Below are 21,254 nucleotides of genomic sequence, written 5' to 3' on the forward strand. Positions count from 1 at the left end.
GATAAAAGTCTGTTTTTAAATATATCTTAGTCTATAAGTTTTTTTCTAACCCTTCTGTTGAGAATTGAATTGAAGCCGCTCAGGATTTTTCAATAGCAGACTTGCTTTATGAACCAACTCTTTAGATGCTTTTAAATGTGTCTTTCAGGAAAGTTCTTAGCAAATTATCACTTTAAAAGCTGTAAAATGAATTTTAAAAAGAAGGAAAAAGGCCAAGGGCAGAACTAGGGATAATTTCACAGCAGGTATTGAGTAGGACATCTCAGCGCATATTAGTTGTCTGGGCACAGAAGTCACAGTTCAGCTGAACTGTTTGTACACATGGTAGTAGTCACAGCTCAGATGTGTGTTAATTATGTGGAAATAATTATTCCTGGTGGATGATCTTTCTAGTATGTGATCCCTAGTACACTTCTGTATGTTAAACAATCAAGTCCTTGTCATAGTAAATAGTTATGTGGGTTTCCCAGATTTCTTTTACAGACATCCAGGTGAGTATTTTCATAGCTGTGCAGCAAGAGTTATTTATGAGTGTTAAGTCTGTTAATGTGTACAGTAAATTCACAAATACAAGCCGCACTGAGTATAAGCCGCATCTCTGGGTGTTGGCAAATATTTCGTTTTTTGTCCATAAATATGCCACAACCGAGTATAAGCCGCTCTGTCGTTCGCAGCGAGGACCCGCATGCAACAAAGTTGCCAATTAGTAACAGAACCACAGCAGGGCGGGGTTTACTGGCTCGGCTTGGGCTGTGCAGGCTCGGCCCGCTCGGGGCTGCCGACGGGGCAAGATGGCCCAGCCTGGCTCTGCCGCTCGATGGGGCCACTCAGGGCCAGCCACCACTGCCACTGGGCTCGGTCACCACGGCCCAGCGCTGCCCTGTGGTGGCACGCAGGGACGGAGCCCCCCTCGCTCCCATGGCAGCGGGTGGGAATGGAGCACCCCGCCTCCTCCCCGAGCCGCAGCCATGGCGGCGCGGGTCCCCCGCCGTCTCCCCGAGCCATGGCAATGGCGGCGCGGGTCCCCCGCCGTCTCCCCGAGCCATGGCAATGGCGGCGCGGGGCCCCCGCCTTCCCCCTGAGCTGTGGCAGAGGAGGGAAGGAGAGAGCTCTCCCTCCTCTCTCCCCACCCCCTGTGCTGCCTGCAGGCTGCCAGGCTCCACCCACGGTGCAACAGAGTAACAATTTGTAACAATCGCAAAATGCCGGCTTTGCAGCTGCTCGGCTCGGTGCTCTGGCTGGCACTTCTGAGGTTGTAAATGTCAGAAAATTATTCACATATTAGCCACTCCTGAGTATTAGCCGCATTTCCGGTTTAGGAGCAAAATCTTAGTCAAATTGGTGCGGCTTGTATTCGTGAAATTACTGTATGTTAAGTTCTTCCCTCTTTACAAATAGGCTTGTGCTATCCTTTCATGTTACAGGAAACCAATCTGTTTAGGTTATATAGAACTAACAACTGTCCTCCTTAAATGATTCTAAAGAAGAAACCTGAATAACTTTAACTTGGTGCATGGGTGGGTAATGTAATTCATCTTCAGGTGGACTGCAAGTCTTAAACCTGGCTAGAGGTCTTGGCCTCTGACTCCAGACACATCTCAAGGTCATTGCATCACTGCTTTGTGTTTGTTTGAGAGATCAGTGCTTTGTATTTTTATATCTTTGTTATACTGAGCTGTGTGGTGGAATTTATTTTGTTTTGATTTATAAAGCTTGAGATGTTAGACTGTGTAGAAGCTGAGCCAGGGTAATTGGATTGAACTAAATTTGTGTATGTGATTGTTTCAGTGCTTTGACAGATTTTGCCTTCTGGAAGTTCATTTTGAGTTTTTGCTTGTATACAAAATCTGATGTTTGAAATTACAAGTGGAAACATTGAGTCACTTTCCCATGACACTAAAATATGGAAGGAAAATGAGCAGATAACTTGATAACTGGAAGGTGTCATAGTAATTACAGTGTATTAGGCTGGCATCCTGGTGAGTGCATCAAAAAGATTGTCATGTCATGTAAAGTTATGAAGAATGAAATGTTTGATATTCCTTGAAACAATCCAGTAATATGACATTATAAAAATCTGGTTAATGTGACAGTCAAATACGTGGAATTACGTAATTTTTAAACATTTTTCATTCAGACTACAAGAACATGTTTATAAATCAGACCTCATTGACTTTTTGAATTTTCTTCTTTGAAGTCCATATATTCATTGCTTGTTTAGCTGGCTTTTGAACTGTCTTGTTAAGCTACTGCACAAGTAATGAAAAAAGAGTAGTGTCTGCATGTGAACTTTTTACATTGAATTATCAGAAAAAATCCTATGTATCTGTCAGGTATTCACATTTGAATTGAAAATAATCTAGGCTTAAACTGATGATGTGCAAGACCAATTTATCAGATGAATTGTTGCAAAATATTAATGTGGCAGTGGGAAAGAATAACAAAAACCCTCAAAGCCATGTATTTATTTATGTATTTATTTATGTATTTATTTATTTATAAATAATTTCTGTGCTGAGAGTTTTTTGTCCTGACTGGCCTGGAGTGGAGGTGTATTTAGACAGTTTTTTGCCTCACATTGTTACTGAGACAAGCTGCTAGAATCTCTTCAATTAATTTTATAATCCAATCATGCTTTATAGCCAGCTATACCAACACTTAAAGTGTTGTATGTTGATAAATTTCTTCCCTACATCTGAAAAAAAGACAAATGTTCTGAGGAGTTCTGAATTGTTATTTGGTTTCTTTAAAATCTAGAAAGTAGGTGCTGATAACAGTGGGAATGGGAAATAGTTATGTGATTTTCCTCTGTTCTTACCAACTTGCTGTAGGGAATACCTTGAAATTCTGTTCTTTTATAGCTAAAGATTTCAGATTTAATGTTAAATCCTCTGTCGTAATTCTTTGTAATTTACAAGGCTTTTTTTTTTTCTTCTGGTAAAGGATTAATTTTAGGGAAGATTTCTTTCATTCTAACTTGTCAAGTACTGTTTTGCAATGTTCCTGTGGTTTTTTAGTTTTCAACAAAAAGCTGCAATAGTTAAAATTATTGTTTCATTAATTATCAGGGCTCATAATAAATATACAACATTTCAAACAAAAATGTAATATTTTTACACATAAAGTCACTTTCATATAAGAACTTCAGGTTTTTTTAGTGTACAGTAATTTCATGATTATAAGCTGCACCATTTTGACTAAAATTTTGTCCAAACCCGGAGGTGCAGCTTATAATCAGGTGCAGCTTATATATGGACAAAGAACAAAAAGTTGCTGTTTTAGTTTGGAGGACAGGTGTCTGCTGAGAAAGGCAGGAGCCTCTCTTTGAAATGAAGAATGTAACCCCCCTCCCTCCAAATTATTATAATTTTGAAATCAAGGGGCTTTCAGGCAAAGATATTGGAATTAGGAATAACAGTTCTTTACTAGGGAAATTAAAATAGAAATACAGTACTACAAAGAAACAAACTCCAAACCCTGACAAAGTCAGAGTACAACCTGACATCCTGTCAGGCAGGGTGTTGGTAGCAGTTCCATTAAATGGTGGCTGTAGTCCTTTCGTAGTGACAGATGTGATTCAGTTGAAGCAGTGCTCCTGTAGAAGGTGCAGTTTTCCCCCGGAGGTCCAGTGGTGATGTGGAGAAATCCAGTTTCCCCTCTGAAGTCCAGTGGAGAAAGGGCAACCTTAGTGTCCCAAAACCTCCATTTTTATCTTGGTAAGAAATGTTGGGCTCTTCCCCTTGGCTGGAGCAACTTCCAATGGGATGAAGTAATTTTATCAGTCACACAGTGGCACTCAGTAGGCCATTAGCAGAAAATGACTCCCTGGAGGAAGGATGGGTTGTAAAAAGATAAAGAATAATGCCCCGTCTGGTTTCAATGGATGGCCCATTAGCAGAGTATCTCCTGCAGAGATAAGGATCACTGCCCCCACCCTCAACAGATGGTGATAGAAAAGATACCTTTTATCACACTCTGTATTGTAACCCAAGACAGTTGCCAACACCAGGCAGTGCAGCTTATAATCAGGTGCGGCTTATAATCGTGAAATTACTGTACTTTCCAGTTTGTTGCAATGTTCTTACTATGTTATACTTTTACTTCACGCATCCTTGGAGAGCTAAGGCTTCTTTAAGGAACTGGCTGAATTACATTCAGACTTTCAGTAGCAGCTAACTTGTTGTGAAACTTACCCTATTGATGGTCTCAGCTGGAAAGAACCAGCTGACTTTAAGAACAGTAGAAATAATGATTTTTTTTTAATTTCATGTAAACAAAGTAAATGCAATTTTAAGAAAAGAAAAACCAAAACCAAACAAAAGATGCTGGTGTTCTCAAAGCTGGTGTGTACAGTAAATATAAATTAATTAATTTATAGTTTCTTAGTATTGGAAACAAATTAAGCCATTTGTAAGAGGATATACTTAAAATAATTTTTTTGTTTCTTTGTCTTTCAGTGAAGTAGCATACTTACTCATCTCTGTAATGACACTGCTATATATGAGAATATATACAAAAAATGTGAATATTGGAGTTTGACTTTTTTTAAAGCTCAGGTTTGCTTGACACCTAGCAGATATGAAAAGGTAGGAAAAAACCCCTATCTTTTTCTCAGCAGAAAATGTTCTCTGATTAACTGTGAGAGGACAGATTATAAGAGAATAGAGATAGTGTGAAGGCAATCTTGTCCCTGATAAATTGCAGCTGTACTAATTACTAAAGAGTGGGAACAGCCTTGCCCCCCAATAGGTCACAGCTATGTCCAAGGAGGATGGGTGTTATAAAAGAGTGAGTTAGGTAGCCAAGAGTTGGTTGGAAGCTGCTGGCTGTGCTGTGGGGAGGAAGGGTCAGGTGGTTGTGCAAGGCATGGAAAGGGTAAGATGTTGTAGGAGGATCAGGCAGTAGTGGTAGGGACAGGAAGGAGTTAGCTAGTCCTGCAACAGGAAGAGAGAAAGAGTCGGTGTTGTGTGGAGCTGCCTATGGGAGGTTTACAGAGAGAAAGGTGTAAAAGTTTTTTAAGATAACAAGGGACTGATGCTTGCTTCAATCGTGGGTTCACCATCATGTAAGGAATCTTCTAGGGTAGTTTTCTAATAAAGGATGATAAAATGCTTGCAGTACGGAATTATGTCAAATTGACTTGTTTGGTCAATCTCAGCATGATGCCATGCATATATTCCTATCTTCTAGCTCTTTCAAGAGCAAAAATTCATTATAATTGATTTCCAGACTTCCCAAAAGTAGTACAGTAATTTCACGACTATAAGACGCACCCTTTTGACGAAAATTTTGGTCCGAACCTGGAAGTGCACCTTATAGTCTGCAGCCCCCGGCCAGAAGGAGCCGTGCAGGAAGGGAGGGAGCAGGCAGACCCTGGCCAGCAGGAGCTGTGCGGGGTGGGCAGGACCGGGCAGCCCCTCGCCAGCAGGAGCCGTGCAGGGTGGGTGGGACTGGGCAGCCCTCAGCCAACAGGAGCCACATGGGGTGGGTGGGACCAGGTAGTCGCGGGCTGTGCCGCCCTGAGCCGTGGGCAGCCCCGAGCTGCCCCGAACCATGGGCAGACCCGAGCCACCCTGAAGCGCAGCAACCCCGAGGTGTGAGCTGCAGCCACCCCAAGCCGCGCCTCATCAGCTGGGGGTGGGCGGGAGTGCCAGGGCCCGCGCACAGGGAGGACGCTTGGGGCTGCGTTTAAAGGCTATACCAGCCTGTGAAAAATGTTTGCAAATTGAGTACCTGCCGGCAAACTCCACGATCATGGGATTCTGTTACTAATTAATTACATTGTTGCGTGCGGTGCGGATCCTCACTGCAAAAAAATGGTGCGCCTTATATATGGGCAAAGTTCAGAATTTTGCTGACTCCCCGAGGTGCGCTTTATAGTCGTGAAATTTCTGTAAGTTTCATGAAGGTAAGAGACTTTACTAATGAGGTATTGAGATTTATGCTCTGCAGTGTAAGCTGTTGTCTTAAAATTACCTTCCAAGGTCCTGTTTCGTTACCTTTAATGAAACTGAAAATAAGCTGATGGTGACACACTTACCTTAATGTTCCTGTCAAGTTCCCTAAGCTTTGACTGCTTGATTGCAAATACTGTCCAATTTTATTAAAATGGAGGGTTTAATATGTAACTAGTTACCTGTTACAAAGGAAAAATAAAACTAATCAAGTTATTGGACTGAAATGACAGCATTACTTTAAAAACAGAATTGCTAAATAATAAATTTAGCAATAACCATATTGCTAAATAAAAATGGAGGCATCCTACTAATGTCAGCTCTTACTCAAGTTCACGCAACTAAGATACCAATTTGAAAAACTGATACTGATCATGCCCATGGCTAAGATAAGAAGTGCTCAAAAAAATCTTATCCACACTTTTAATGAATTTATTTTTCCCAGCTATCAAAATTTGGTAGCAAACCTAGAGGTAAAATGGCACTGGAAGATTCATTAAAATCTTTACCTGAACTTCTAGACTGATTTGTTCTTTTGACTGTGTCTTCTAGGTTCCTGTAAATAGCAATCTTTCTTCTGTGAGCCATTAACACTTGATTTTGTCCTTCTGAGTTTAATAAGACCCCATGTGAATCCTGCTACTTCGCTTTTCACTTCTATGCTGCTTGTGAGCTATTATTAAAATTTGTTGATTATGTTCCCAGGTATGTGCATACACAGATGTAACGATCCATGTTTCATTGTAAAAGTATCTCCTCAAATTGTTAGTTATTTATTTAACACACTTACTGTGACCTATCTTCTTTGGTTTTTATTTGAAATAGTGCTGAATACAGTATTTTCATATATATTATCTACTATGTGTTTAAAAAAAAAAGTCTTGTGATTCAGTTAGTATCAGGTATAGGTATTTGCAAGTAGCAAAAGGGCAAGTTTGTCCCAGGGTCCACATTCTCCAGCAGAGCAGAATCATTCTTTTCTCAGTCGAGGTTATTTTCTGAGCTCTGTGTCACAGGTAGCGGACATGTGGCACACCAGTGTTTTTGGCAAGTTCTTTGACAATTTCTTTGACTTTTAGGAAAGCTCATGCAGACGAGCCCTAATATTTTATTAGCTGGGATGTGTGTACACAGATGTTAAGCTAAACAGAAACAGGCTTTGTGTTCAAATGGTACCCTTCCTCAAGAGATTCAGACTCTAGTGTGCAAAGCAAAAAGGCTTAGGGACCCATACCTCTGCTCTCTTAATTATGAAACCAAATTTGTCTCCACTTTTCCATATGCTAATAAAAGGAAATTAATATGTCTTTACTACTGTAACTTCTTTGGTTATGCTGTTTCTTCTGTTTCTTGCAGGGTTTTGTGAATCCATTTGGATTTATGTAGTGAGCTAGTTAGGGCAGCTTTAAGAAAATGAACAAGTGACTAACCTTGGATATGCAGAATGAATTTTGTTAGACCATTACTTCTGTGTTTTGAACATATATGCTTATCAGTTATCAGACATATGATGACTTATTCCAGCTAAAATTGTGATATTTTGAAATGTAGCCCACTCTCTCCCCAGCTGACCATCTAGGAGAAAGATATGGGGTAGGTGGATTTGTAGAAAACTAAATTTTGACCTTGGTTGGAACATTCCGTTTTAGTCAACGTAAGATATTTTCTTTAGTTTTACACTTCACAAAATGCACAGGATTTTTTATAATGCAAATTTCTTTTCATGAAAAAAATATCTTTAGGGTTTTTAAAATGGAGAAAACCTCACCAAGTCAAAGTATGAAATAATACAAAAAGGAACAGGATCCATGCTGACAGTCAGACTAGCTTTAGAGTATTTAACTGCCCAGTCCATATTTGTAGCCCCTTGCAGCTTGTTAGTATTAAGTAAGCAACTGAATATAATACATTGTTCACTGTTCTTGCAAGAGTGTGGTCTTGTCAATTCATGTTCAGCATGTGATGCTCTAGGTAACAAGGTGACAAATGTAGAGAATACTGCAGTACTTTGAGTAATTTGTTTAATACAAATACATTTTTCCACAACATTAAGCAGATACATTATTTTTGTTTCCCTTACCTTCTGTCTTCCAGTACACATCCACCCACAAAAACATACACATTTTCAAAAGAGAGGGAGTTAAACAGATAACACAAACTTGTGGTTTCGAATATTATACACAGCAGAATATTTTCATCAGAGTGTAAGTTTCAATGTGTTATCGGAAATTATAAATGTTTGTTCTGGAGACAGGAATTACTATTTTTTCTACACAACAAAAATAAACACTACCTTCAGCTAGAGCAGTGTGTGAATGGCACAGTTGGACTAGTCAAGAATCTTTGTAATGCCACTGATAGTCAAAAGTGGTATGTTTGCCAGTTCGAGATAAAGTTTATAATGCTTGTAACTTAAAACCAGAAAATGTGCTTGTTCACAGGAGTGAATACAGGAGTATCTTGTTTAAACTTCCAGATCTGACCTGACGCCAAATTACTTCTACCGACCTTTATTAAAACTAGGTTTAAACAAGAATGCAGATTAAGCTGTTCTTGCTAATGGCAGCTCAGAGCCAGGTTTTGCCCTTGTGGATTTAGCCCAGAGCCCCACTGTGCCTACACAGGGATTCTTTATTTGAGATGGCGTCTTTATTAAAGTTTTTAGACTTCATCTTAAAACTTTCATTACACTGTTCTGTTTAGGTTGGGGTTTTTTTTGTTTTTTTTTAATGTGTTTTGTTTTTGTTTTTTTCTAGGATAGAATACGGTTAATAAATTAATACAGAAAATTGTACTTTGTGTGGCAATGAAAATGTATTGGGTGATAAGGATCTGTCTAGTTTCTCTATCGATGTACTTTCCTTATTACTGAAGACCAAAATCCAAGGCATGGTGGTATGAATAGTTCCTTGCCCCCTTGAAGAGGTTGTACCCGGCTTCAGAAACAAATTCCAATCCTGCATGAAATCCCTGAAAGCTGAGGAAAATCCAGTGCATCTAAGAAGAGAAAGGGATGCACAGGCTAATGCTGTAATGTTTAAAAGGTTAAAGGCTGCTTCAAGCCAGCTGAAATCTCGCTTGCTGGTGACCTGTTTCATTGTCCATCTCAGCAGACAGCATCCCATTTTGCTCCTTTTCCTGCTGTCCGCATTTAATATTTCCAAGGGAGAGGAGGACTTTCAACTGAAGTCTTTCTGCTTTCTTTTATTTAATTAACTGTAAACTCAGTTGCATATATGGAGTGCCAGAACAGTGTTTGAAGTTGAAGGCATTGGTATAAACATTTTCATGTTGTCTTTTCTGTTGCTGATTCTTCAGTGAGTTTTTTAAAAATGTAAAACCTTGTTGGATGCTACAGTTCTGCTTTCAGAGTCTTCAGATACTTTCTTCTTCGAGCTGAATTTTATACTTTTTCAAGGGAAAAAACCCAGTGTGAACTATTCTCCAGTAAACTGACAAAATAGTGCATAAATATTTTCAATGGGGTCACGATGCTACTCTAGTCAAAGAACAAGCTGGCTAAAGAAGCAGGGTTATTTTCACTTAGTAAGAAACTATTATTTCAGAAAGCTCTTAACTATCCTTCATCATAATGTCCTTTGTCAGTAAATTTTGCTGATTCCACATGTTTATTGTAAACATCCTTCCAAACATTCAGATGCAGTTAGTAATTCTAAGTGTCTGATGTCAGATACCATGAGATTTACTTTTTAACAAGTAACTTTTTGAAAACCATGCCATTGCAGACTATCTTAAGCACGTGCACTTACAAGACATTTATTAGTCATGTCATTATGCTCTGAAGACCTTCTGAAATCTCCTCCACAATTTTAAATGGAGAAATTATTTGGTTTCTCTTGTATGTTGTTTCAAATAAGAAGCTGCTATAATTGGAAGCTGCAGTTGTATAGTAGGAAAATTATTTTATATAAAAAGTGTGTGCCATTACCTGAAAAAAATTCAACATTAATCCAACTCACCTGGCATAACTTACAGCAAATACTGACGTGTATTAAGGACCCATTCAAGCACCGAGGTTTTGTTTCCTGTCTAGCCAGATAACAATCACTTAGTCACAGCCAAATTACAAGAGCAATTTCAATACAAAAGTATATAATGATCTGATTAAAGACGTTATTTCCTGTTAACACTACTACTTCTAGTATTCCCTGAGCCTTAAGCCAGTAAACATTCACAAAGGAATACCTAGTATATAAATTCCAATACATTTCAGGCCTAGCAACCTGGATATTTTCCAGAATGGGATGATTCTGTTACTTCATTATAAATATTTGAGCTTCTAAAGAGAAAATTTACCAGTAGAAACTTCAAGGCTTCTGTAGAAATCTAGTTCACTTGTAATTGTGGCAGATGCCCCTTTTTTAAGTGAATCTCTACTCTCTTGTCCTCATTACTTTATTTGCTTTTTTGCTTTTCCTCCTTTACTAAATACAAGATTAAAAAAAGTACTTTCAAGTTCTTTTTAAAATGCACATTATGTTCAGGCCCCAGATTTGTCCACACCAGTACATAACTACTCTGAGTCAATACTTGCTCTTGTGTCCTTGTAGTAAACACCATAGTTTTGCAAAGTGAATCACAAAATTGGTTCTTTATATATAATTCACCCTGTTGGACACAGTATTAGATATACATTCATTTATCTATTGCACCTTTTAATGCTATTCACACTTCATTTTTATATTCCAGAGCTCAAAACTTGAAATTAATAACTGAACTGTTGAATCTCTAACACCTTAAGTTTATCGGTACAGAAGGAAACCATTGATTTGTTTTTTTCAGTCAGGAAGATAAAAACTAGCTTTTTAGAACAAGGAGATAAAAACTAATGTTTTCTTAAGATATGTAGATAGATATGTTCTCTTACATCTACCTTTCTTTACTATGAATCTTAAAAAATAAAACCAAAAGTAGCTTCCGTCTTCAGTATGTGTCATCCTATTTCAGACCTTTGATAATAGACAGTTTACTTCTTTGTAATTCTGCAAGAAACTGTTTTTTTTTATTTGCAATTCTACCTCAATACTTTGTGTATCAAATTCACTCCTATAAAGTAAATAAATAGTAGAGCTGCTTTTCTAAATGCCTATCTACATATTCTCTCCTTCCTGTACTTACTTCCCTGACATCTAAAAAAATACCTGTAGCTTATGGAGACATGAGTTTATACTGGTTGGAACTGCTTACTTTTCAAAAATCCAGCCATATTTAAAAACAACTGGTTCAAATATCCATAGCTGACACAGCTGCCCAAACATTCAGGCTCCACTACAGTCACATGAAGGCGCTACCATATGAGGCTTAGAGAGGGAGTGCTGCAGTACAGCTCTCTTTACTTTGATTATATTAATGCATATAACTTGGATTGGTACCCTTTGAAAAGGTAAATATCAAATACAACTTTTAGTAGTAAACAGATGAAAAGTTTTTGAGTCTTCTGTAAACAAAAATCATTCTATCACTTCTGTTTTCGATTTTCCCAGCCAGCCCAGTTAGGAAAAAAAAATAAAAAAATACATTGTCACATTGTTTTGGCATTTGTTAAACCTGTTCTCTATTGCACTTTCTACACTTCCACTTTCACTACACTTGCTGACTAGTTGCAAAACTACGTCACGAACGGTCACATTCCAAACAGTAACAAGTTGATTTGCTGGATCCATTTTCCTTGTACGGTTTTGGGTTTTTTTAATGCGGTATTTTTTTGTTGTTTGGTTGGTGTCTTTTTTAAGTGAAAAAATGCACAGTCATTTCTACTTTCTTGTAGCATTTGTACTGTAGTAAACTCTATGCCTTATTCTGTAAGGAAGAAGCAATACAGTCAGTGTCAAACTGGCATGACCTCTGATGTCACCTCTTCTGCCACCAGCTGAGAGTTTGTACCTGTCTGTGCTACTGGCACCACCACTGCGTCCTTCACCTCCGAGGGCTGAGTGCATGGAGAACTTTTCTCCTCCAGTTTTTTCATGGTGTCTGGGCAGTTCTGAACAAAGATCACTCTGTTGTAGGCTTTCAACCTGCGCCAGAGCTGGACGTAAACCTTACACTGCACATACATGAAGACCAGGCCTCCTGTGAACCCAATGGCCACCACGACGAGTTTTGTCCAAAATGGCCATTCGAGGACACCTTTGAAATAGAAAGTTTATGTTATACATTGAATATCCAGGACTGAGTTTCAGTAATGTATATTGAAAAGAAGCCACTTGCTAAGAATGTCCAGGTATGTACAAGCTATTGGGCCAGTTGACTCTAGGAAATAGGCTTCCTATTCCATAAGCAGGCCAAGAAACTGCCTATGGAATAGGAAACTACTTCCCACTTCTAACTGATTTGACCACTGTTTGGTCAAATAAAAAACTCAATTCCACTCTCAAAAGCTTCCTTTCAGGGTTTCTTCCACCTTTTTACATTAAAGATAGGCTGCTGCTGCTTCTGTTGCAATACAGGAAGCATCTTTTTCTATTAACTGGTATGGGACACAGAATTGTGTATTTCATTTTTTTCAGGATTGCAGTGTTTTCAGATTTGAGCTTTATTAGGAGAAAGAAAGGTCAGTTGAACCTAGATCTGTTTCTTCAAGCAGAATAAATTTATGTGAAACTTGATTCCTTACCACTGGTGTCACATGAATTCTAGAATATAGAATTATAAATTAGCTAAATTAGCTTTTCTATAAACCAGTGTCAGGTTTAGCAATTAAAGAGTTTGCATCATATACTTCCCTAAAGAGAAAATAAAAAAACCAAAGAAAAACAAAACATTGAAATAATTTGAGATATCCATTTAAAATGGGATTTTAAAACTCAGAATATTAACAAACAATACTACTATTATTCTGGGCTTTCAATTTTTCTCCTTCTCAAAATATGTTTATGAAGTGTTTTTTTTTCCCAGTGCTTACTGTCTTGGTCTTGGCAATTCCCATTTAAAGAGAGAAAATAGAGAAGAAATCAAACTACATATATGTCCTTCTTACTCCCCACAAATACATGTTCATTTTTGTAAAAAATAGTCTGCCCTGCAACAACCAACTTCTGCACATTGTAAGTAACATCAGGGCATCTCTTTGTCTGTTTTTTAGTGTCAGCCATTACATTTAGCAAATACTGAATGCTATACAAATCATAAATACTTTTTGAGCCTACCAGGAATAATTAACATGAATCTTTTGCATTGTGTGTAACAACAAAAATCTCAATTAGCTTTTTTGTTATTTAAATTCAGTTAATCTACAGAAATAGCTTCCACCTTGTAATGAGTAGGGTGATGTAGTTATAAATAGAAGTTTAAAGCCATTCCTAGTCCTACCCTCTGGGCCAGGTTTTTTGAAATAAACAACAAGGTTACCCATTTCGAAAGAATGCAAAACAAGACTTTATAGTGTGTATTCATCTGTGACTTACTGAGGCTTGCTGCTTATTTTCCTTGCTGAGGCAAGAAAGGCAAGCATGAGGAGTATCATCAAATATTTATCTAACTAGCAAGGCACAAAGCTCCACCTGTTTTGTTTTCCATGAATATAACAAAGCTAGACACCTTTGTTCCTCTAGGGTGCTTAAATTCAATTCAGATCAAAACTCAAAAGCTTTTTATTATCATGATCACATTTAAGACTAAATCTAGTAAACTTAGATTTGAAATGGAAAACAGTAGTTGAATTTAGGATATATTTTCCACATATGCTAAGTATGGCTCCCACTGACATTAAGCATGTGTTTTGTTACACATGTCCAGTTGGTTTTTCAGTATCTCTCCATGACTTCTCTGTTCCAGAGAATAAATACAGCTGGGACATGGACATTTACAGTGAAATTGAATTTAAAAGGATACAGGAATGGCTTTCCATGCTACTCAAGTCCCACATGAAGAACTAACACAACTGGAAAATAATCTCTTGGAAGTTGGTATTGAGGGTTGTTAATGAAGAGGCTCTGTCGTACTTTACTTCCTATCAAGGTTCAAGTAATTAATATAAATTATTACTGATATTACTATATACTTAATTGCTATTTAAGGAGCTCAACTTGCACTGAGCTGTTTGAGCTTGACTCATCTTTTTGCCTGAGTTCAGAATTACCTAGATAATGGGAGATTAACCCAGGAGGAACCAGCAGGCTAGTTAAGCTGTTGTAATGATTACACAAAGTAGAGAGCTCTCTGCTGGGGCATAAGGTAAGATGTTCATACTGACACATTCAGAACTTCCACATTAAAGCCTTTGGTGTAGGCACGTGAGCTGTTATTTCAGAACAGAATGTGACTGGTTACAGAGCTGCCTTTCAAAGCCAGACACAGCATTATCAGCAGCACTGAAGAAGGTAAAAGATTCTTACCGTTATCATTGCCTTGTTTAATTTCTTCAGCGGTTCTGTCAATTAAAACATACAATGACCAAACAACACAGGTAATTGCAATTATATGGAATGTGACTGAACACACAATTTTTCTCCTCTCACTTGTTGTCATCTGTAATTTCTCCCACTGAAATAAAAAAAAAAAGTAATTAAAAAATCTGACTTGTAAACTTGTACATAAAGATGATTAGGCCATTTTGGCTCTTTCTACCAAAAACACAAGCAGTAACAAAATTAACAAATCCTTCAGTTTTGGTAATATGCATTACAGGAGTGTGTGCATTGTCTCTGTAAAATCCACAATGATCTCATTTTCACAGATTCAGAGGAATGAAGAACACTGTTCTGTTTCTGTCTGCTTGTGAATGATACCTTAAGTAATTGCATTACAGTACAGCCATAACATGTCAATAGACAGGTAAAAAGATTAATATTTACTTTAGATCTGCATTTCTGGTGAGAGAAGAAAAAGCCCAAACACTTGTTTGTAATATGTATTAAAATTATAGGAATGCAGTTATGTAACAGTCTTCCCATAAAATAAAAGCACAGGAAATGCAACTGCATTGAGGATTAAATTCAATAAACTTGAAAAGATGATTACATGGAAATGATCATATATGATAGCAGCCAAATAGCCTCAGTAATGCAAGGAGGTTCTTTCAGGCACGTGTTTGTGAATTATGGTGCTAAATCCTGGCTTAAATTAAGGCTATTTTAAAATGAAATATGCTATTCTCTGCAACTGAACAATGCAGACCTTGAGGCTAGTTTTTTTAATCTCACTTGTGACATGGGGTTTTTTCACAGCACTTCTTCTACATAAAACATTTGCCTTTGAAAATAGATGAAAGAACACTTAAAAGAAAAATCCCTCAATTCTGATGGATAATCTTGGAGTCAGTACTGGCATCTAAGGAAGGAAAGCAGCACAAAACATGAGATGCGAGTGCCACCTCCTTGTGGCTCTGTGAACATCTGACTGAGCTGCACTCAGTTTGTGCCACAGCATTGCTGCCACCTGCTACAGCTAGGACTGCAACCCTGGCCTCTGCAGAGCACTGCCACACTGCACATTTACTGCCAAGCTGTGAGTTTGTCTTGCTTTTCCTTGTTTAGGTTTTTGGATTGCTTTGGTTTTATTAGCTGTTTTCACTGTTTGGGATTTTTAAAGAATGTGTTTCTGGGAAATAATATTTTTTTCTAAATACCTTAAGGCTAGGGCTGGAGATGCCATCCAAGCCAGATGTTTAGCCTTTAACCTTAACCAACATCGCCATTCCACTCTGAACACTCTTTGCACATTACATTTTGAAGGAGCACAACTGCAGTAAAACCTGCAGAGGGTGAGTGCCGCGTCACCAATGGGAATAACTTGCAGAAATCCTTTTTCCTGCTTGTAGAGCACGGCACAGCAGGCCAGATTAACTGCTTACATTGTCATGTATATGTGCAGTCTCTTTATAGCCATTTTGCTCTCTAACATACTCAAAAGCATTAGTGTAATCTGAATGCCCAGTCAAAGACAAATGCTGGTCCCATTAGTCTAAATGTAAACATTTTGTAGGTGGAAAAAACCTAGACAAAATCAACCAACCAACAGGCAGGATAGGTAAATAAAGGTTCAAGCTCACAGAATTCTGCTGAGATTTACAAGAAAGGTATCTCAGGAGATGAAGCCAGCAGAAATTGGCTGGAGCAGGCCTTTTTGCTACCATCCCATGATCAAATCCAGCCAGAAGGCAAGCCAAAGCCTATTGGACTCTGCTTCCTCCAGCTGGCCCCTTTCCTTCTCCCACAAGACAGCATGTCTTGCCTTGCCTATCTGTCTGTCTGTCTGTTCAATCCACACCAGACAGAAAGTGGCTGCCAGGACACTGGGAGAGGTCACCAGGGCAGAGGTGATTATGGGACTGGAAGACTCTGCAGAATATCTCATACTCCCAGTTTGGGATACAAGAAAAGAATAAGGTCCAAGGAGAGACTCGTCTGTCATGGACAGATACCTGGGAGCATTTTACAGCTCACAGTGCGCCCCAAAGCTGCTCTTTTGTTTTGCCCTGCCCTTGCTGCAGTCACAATTCTGCTAACTACGGTGATGAGGGGCTGAACTCAAAAGGGAGAACACAATTAAACTTTGTGCTGTACTTCTGGTGATCCCAGTGGTAGCTGATGAAGTTCCCCATCCTACTCACATATTGGTTGAACAGAGTGCTTTGTGACTACTGTCATGTCACTTATCTCTAATAGATGAGTGATGTCAGTAGATGAGCCAGCAATTTATGTCATCCTGGAGCAGAAAAGTGCCATTCCCTATTTCAGGATTTTTTCAATAGGCTTATATAAAAAAATTAATTTAGTTTTAGCACAGACTTGCCTGGTTATGTGAAATAAAAATTGCTTGAAAATCTGTAACAAAGCATGAGACAACAATATACAATGAGCAATGAAAGCACCAACCCCTTTTGTGCTTTATAGTCCAGGACTTGATATATCCTAAGGTTGTCCGGGAAGTTTGGCAGGTGCTACCTTTCATGTCACACAGTGCATTAGTGCCTCTTCAACCTCTGATAAATTCATCCCTGCTGTGTTTTGAAGCTTCTGCAGTTTTCATGGCTTTCCACATTCATAATAGCAAGATAAAAATAAATTGTGTCATGTTTTATTATCTTGATCAGTGATTGCCAAGAAAGTACAGTAATCAGGTTGATGACACTGTGACATGCCATGGATAGAATATCAGATGCTACAAAGGACAGAAAAACAGCACAAAATTAAGTACACAGGTGCAATTTTCCTTGGAAACTTAGATGTTAATACTCTTAAGGTGCTCTAGAGACTGTAACGAGAGAAAGAAATGGAGGAGGGGAGACAGAGGAGATATTTATAATGACTTGCAAATTATTCATTTATAAATAACTAAATTAATAGAAAAACCTGTAGTTTTTGCCCAACCCCCTACAAAACACCCCTACACTGTTGTATATGCAACGGGCACACCCACACGTTCTGTAATCCTGGCAGCAATACAAACACAGACTGGAAATCTTCAGTGCAGATGGTTTAACGTCCTGCAAACACCAGTAACCACATGAACATCATAATGCTTCATAGAATAGGTGTGCTAGAACACTTTTTAACATCTAACCAGAACCGAAAGACCTTTTACACAAGTCACCAAACAAATCCAAAGTGTAACAATACAAGTAACCAGCAGAAAGCTTGGAATATCCCCACACCCTTTTTATTTTCTGTATAAGCTTTCCGAACACGTTGCTTGCACTGTTCTGTGAACACCACTGGAGGGTGGTAGGAGACTGCCTAACTCACAAGCTCCTACCAAGAATGGAAAGAAGATTGATTGTGGATGTGATCAGTAACACTCGTCCCACCCCAACTACTACTTACAACTGCTTCTGAGACACAACGTGCACCTCAGTTGGAATTCCTATGCTTTATGCCAGAGAAGTTTGGAATAATCTTCAAAGTGGCAGTTGTAAAACTGTACTGTTCGAGGTTTCTACCTCATGTTTTACTTCTGTTTCTGAAAGACAATTTCACTCAGAAACTTCAAGAGAATGGTTACTGATTTCAAATCTCACTCTTGTAATAACAAAATGTAGTCATGAGTCTTCTGGGGAAATAATAAAGACAAAACCAACAAACCTAAAACATACAGGGAACTTTAAATCATATGTAGCCAACCACTTCCCTTTCCTGTAACGTAGTTTGAGAAAATCTCTCATATTTATTTTAAAGGACAAAAATCTGCCTCCCTGCATGTCACTTCTAATAAAAGCTTGATTAATCAATATGTAACAAATAATTACAGATATTTTCTTTAGTGTTTTCTGAAACCACTCCTTGAAAGTGTGGGGATGCTGCTTCATATCCTACATTCCAGTACAGCCTCTCTGCTTAACAGAAGCAGATCTGAAATTTTAATTCCCTTCCATACACTATGCTTTGTGCAAAGTGGTTTCATGATGGCTCAGTGCAGAACCGAAAGCTTCACCCTGCTCACATAATGCTGCTCCACACCTTGCTACGGCATTTAGCAAACTGTGCTGCTTGTGTTTCTTTTCCCCACATTTGCATTGTAGATTTGCTGCCTGCCTGCTCCCATCCACCACTTTGTGTCCACGTGTTGCCTCCTGTTCATGGTAATGTTCTGCCACACTGGCTACAGATTTTTGTCTACACAAATGTCCTGAGGCAGCTGCAGTTCTACTGCGGGTTTGCAGATTCACACCTCCACAGCTAAAGGTCTCTCTCCTGCAAGGACTCAACACTGAGCATACCAAATATTAAAGGTGACGTTAATAGGCTGCTTTGCAACATGTGACGAATTCCTGGACTTTTTAACTCCTGGGCATTTTCAGGCACCCTGTTTTAAAAATTGCATGTAAGGAGGTCTGACAGGGGAATCTGGAATGGATGCAACATTGCAAATATTAATTTTTTTTCATTACATTTTTCTCCCTATCCATCATTTAGCAGAAAAAATGACTATGTATGTAATGTAAACAACACCCACAGCTGGAAGGATTTCCCCTCTTGCCTACAGCTAAAGTCATAATGTAATATTTTCTAAATTATTTCTCCAGTCTGGAGAAATACTTTCAGCCAACCTTTATCTTAAAGTAATAATGCCTGCAAAATAAAGGCTAAAATTACTTATTAGAGGCTGTTGTAGAAACTGCACTCTACACACAGACTAAAAAACACACAAAAAAAGATCTTTCTTATCTGAAACTCAACCCAAAGGATTCAGCCAGCACTTTTGAAAAAGAACTGCTGTGGTGTATGCTGAAATGAGCTGAGCCGTGAAGATATGTCAACAGTCTGAACATGCAGCTCAGAGTTATTTATATTAGGGACATTTTTCTGGTCACCTGTTGCAGTACTAATTCGCTCAGGCTCCACAGTGAGCTGTTCACTGCTATCAACCTACCAGCTGGAGGAAAGCAGCTGCCATGGTAGTTTGCAGAATGGAATTTGTGCAGTGGGTGGAAGAGGAAGAAATAATAGGAATAAAGGACAACAGGGCTCCACTTATGTTGGGAGAATAAAATAGCCTTACAGAAATTCGAAGTGTTCATAAGAGATGAGACTTCAAACCTTGTTATTTGAATAAAAGCATTCTGGGCCTCTCTGTACCATCTAAACATGTGGTTACAGCCTGTACCATGGGGACAGTGTCTTAAAGGAAAAGCAGTGTGTCCCCACGCCCTGCTCCAATGTGAGAAGTGCCCCTCAGACAGTCCAACAGAATGAGCCAGGTCTGATGGCTGACAAGAGAAGAGTTTGGGACATGAAAACACCTAAAACTGTGTTCTTTTCCCCAAACACATCCGGAGAGAAGGAAGAACTGAGCGGGTTCACAGAAAATACAGAAAACATTTTTGTCATTGCCTTTTTTCAAAAAATGTATCCCAGAGGAGAAACTCTTGTAAGGATCAAGAATAGAAGGCCATATTAGACCCCTGCTACATTAATTGCTGAACAGGGAAATGAAATTAATTTTAAAAATTCCATGCCACCTGGTGGATCATATGGCCCTATATATGCACAACCTTGTTCTAGTACAGATCATTGTCTGGCAAGCCTGTCTCAAGTTTGCTCAAAATGTATTTCTGTCCCTAGGAGATACTAAACAAACCTGGCTGGAATTCAAAAGAATCACTATGGTACATTTAAAACACCTATTAAAATTTTAAACTGAACCAGAAATGAGTGCATTTCTAAAGGCAAACACACTTTAATTCACTTTTGTGTCGTATGCATATCTAGAATAATAAAAGAAATGCATAATGAAAAATCTCACTTTTATAAACACCTTAAGATTATCATTTGCAAAGAACTAATAATTCAGTTTTATCATAACCAAGATGGCACATTATTTCTTTTTAAAATGACAATTAAACCAGCTGGACTTAAATGATATAATCAGTATGCACTCTTCACAAGCTTATGCAATTTTTAGCTGTGTATGACATCAGTTAGCAAACCCTTAAAAAATGTAAAAGAGAAGTGTAGAAATTGAGTGTAAAAATTAAGTAATTCAAGAATATAATTTCTAAAACAAAGTAGCTGCTTTTGCAATATGAAAGTGGTACTGAGAATTCCTGTCATTTACCAACTAAAAGAACTTCAGTACCTGCATCCTAATCATCCCAACACAGACTAAACAAAAAAAAAAAAACCAAACAAAACAAAACCAAACAAGCAAAACCCCAAACTAAAATCAACCAAACTAAACAAACAAAAAACCTCAAAAACAAATAAACAAAAAACCCTATGCTTTGGAACTATAGGACCTCATGTCCCTCTCATCCGATGCTCTGTCTCAAATAGAGGCTCACACCAGATGCTTTGCAGAGATGTGCAAGAAACCCTGTGGCAAGTAATTATAGCATAATTTCTCCATACTGGGAGGCTCTTTCTAGCTCCCACCTGCTAGAAATTGCTTTACATCAATATACAGAATGCAGAAGTACTTGACAAAGTGTTTACTTTCCAAGTATCTTCTTTGAACGCTGAAGACATTAACCAATCTTTTGTTCAATAGAGTTTTCAGTGCTATCATGAACTCCTCTTTTACAATTACTTTTTCTTTTTGTGCCCTATAAGACCTTTAGGAAAAAGATCATTATCTCCAGGCACAGTACACTTCAACTAGCTTATCTAAAAATAATCCTGACATAGAAACTGCAAGTAAAACATTAAACTACTGATCAAGAGTGAACCACCACTATAATGTAAAACTATGGGGAATATTTGGTACTAAGAACAAGAGGTACACATCTAGAACTCTAGAAAATACTTACTTCAGGTACCTGGGCCTGAAGCAAAAATAAAAAAAGAAGCTACATTTTGGTAACCATAAAGAAACAGGGATAAAAGGGGTAGAATCTATGAC

The 21,254-nt window shown here is 38.3% G+C and overlaps 1 protein-coding gene across 7 annotated transcripts in view; it reads right to left on the minus strand.

The window, feature by feature from the left end:
- Positions 1–7,958: 7,958 nt before the first annotated feature.
- MARCHF1 (membrane associated ring-CH-type finger 1) overlaps positions 7,959–21,254 on the minus strand; it is a 262,292-nt gene continuing 248,996 nt past the window's right edge. For all 7 annotated transcript variants that reach the window (XM_033061054.1, XM_033061049.1, XM_033061052.1 and 4 more), the window contains 2 exons: positions 14,312–14,459; positions 7,959–12,104 (listed from right to left, as the gene is read on the minus strand). In XM_033061054.1, coding sequence (XP_032916945.1) covers positions 11,803–12,104; positions 14,312–14,459 — 450 coding nt within the window. In that variant the 3' untranslated portion in view covers positions 7,959–11,802. The remainder of the gene's footprint in view (positions 12,105–14,311; positions 14,460–21,254) is intronic.

Source organism: Catharus ustulatus, chromosome 5 (genome assembly GCF_009819885.2).
Source record: "Catharus ustulatus isolate bCatUst1 chromosome 5, bCatUst1.pri.v2, whole genome shotgun sequence".
NCBI classification, from domain to species: domain Eukaryota; kingdom Metazoa; phylum Chordata; class Aves; order Passeriformes; family Turdidae; genus Catharus; species Catharus ustulatus.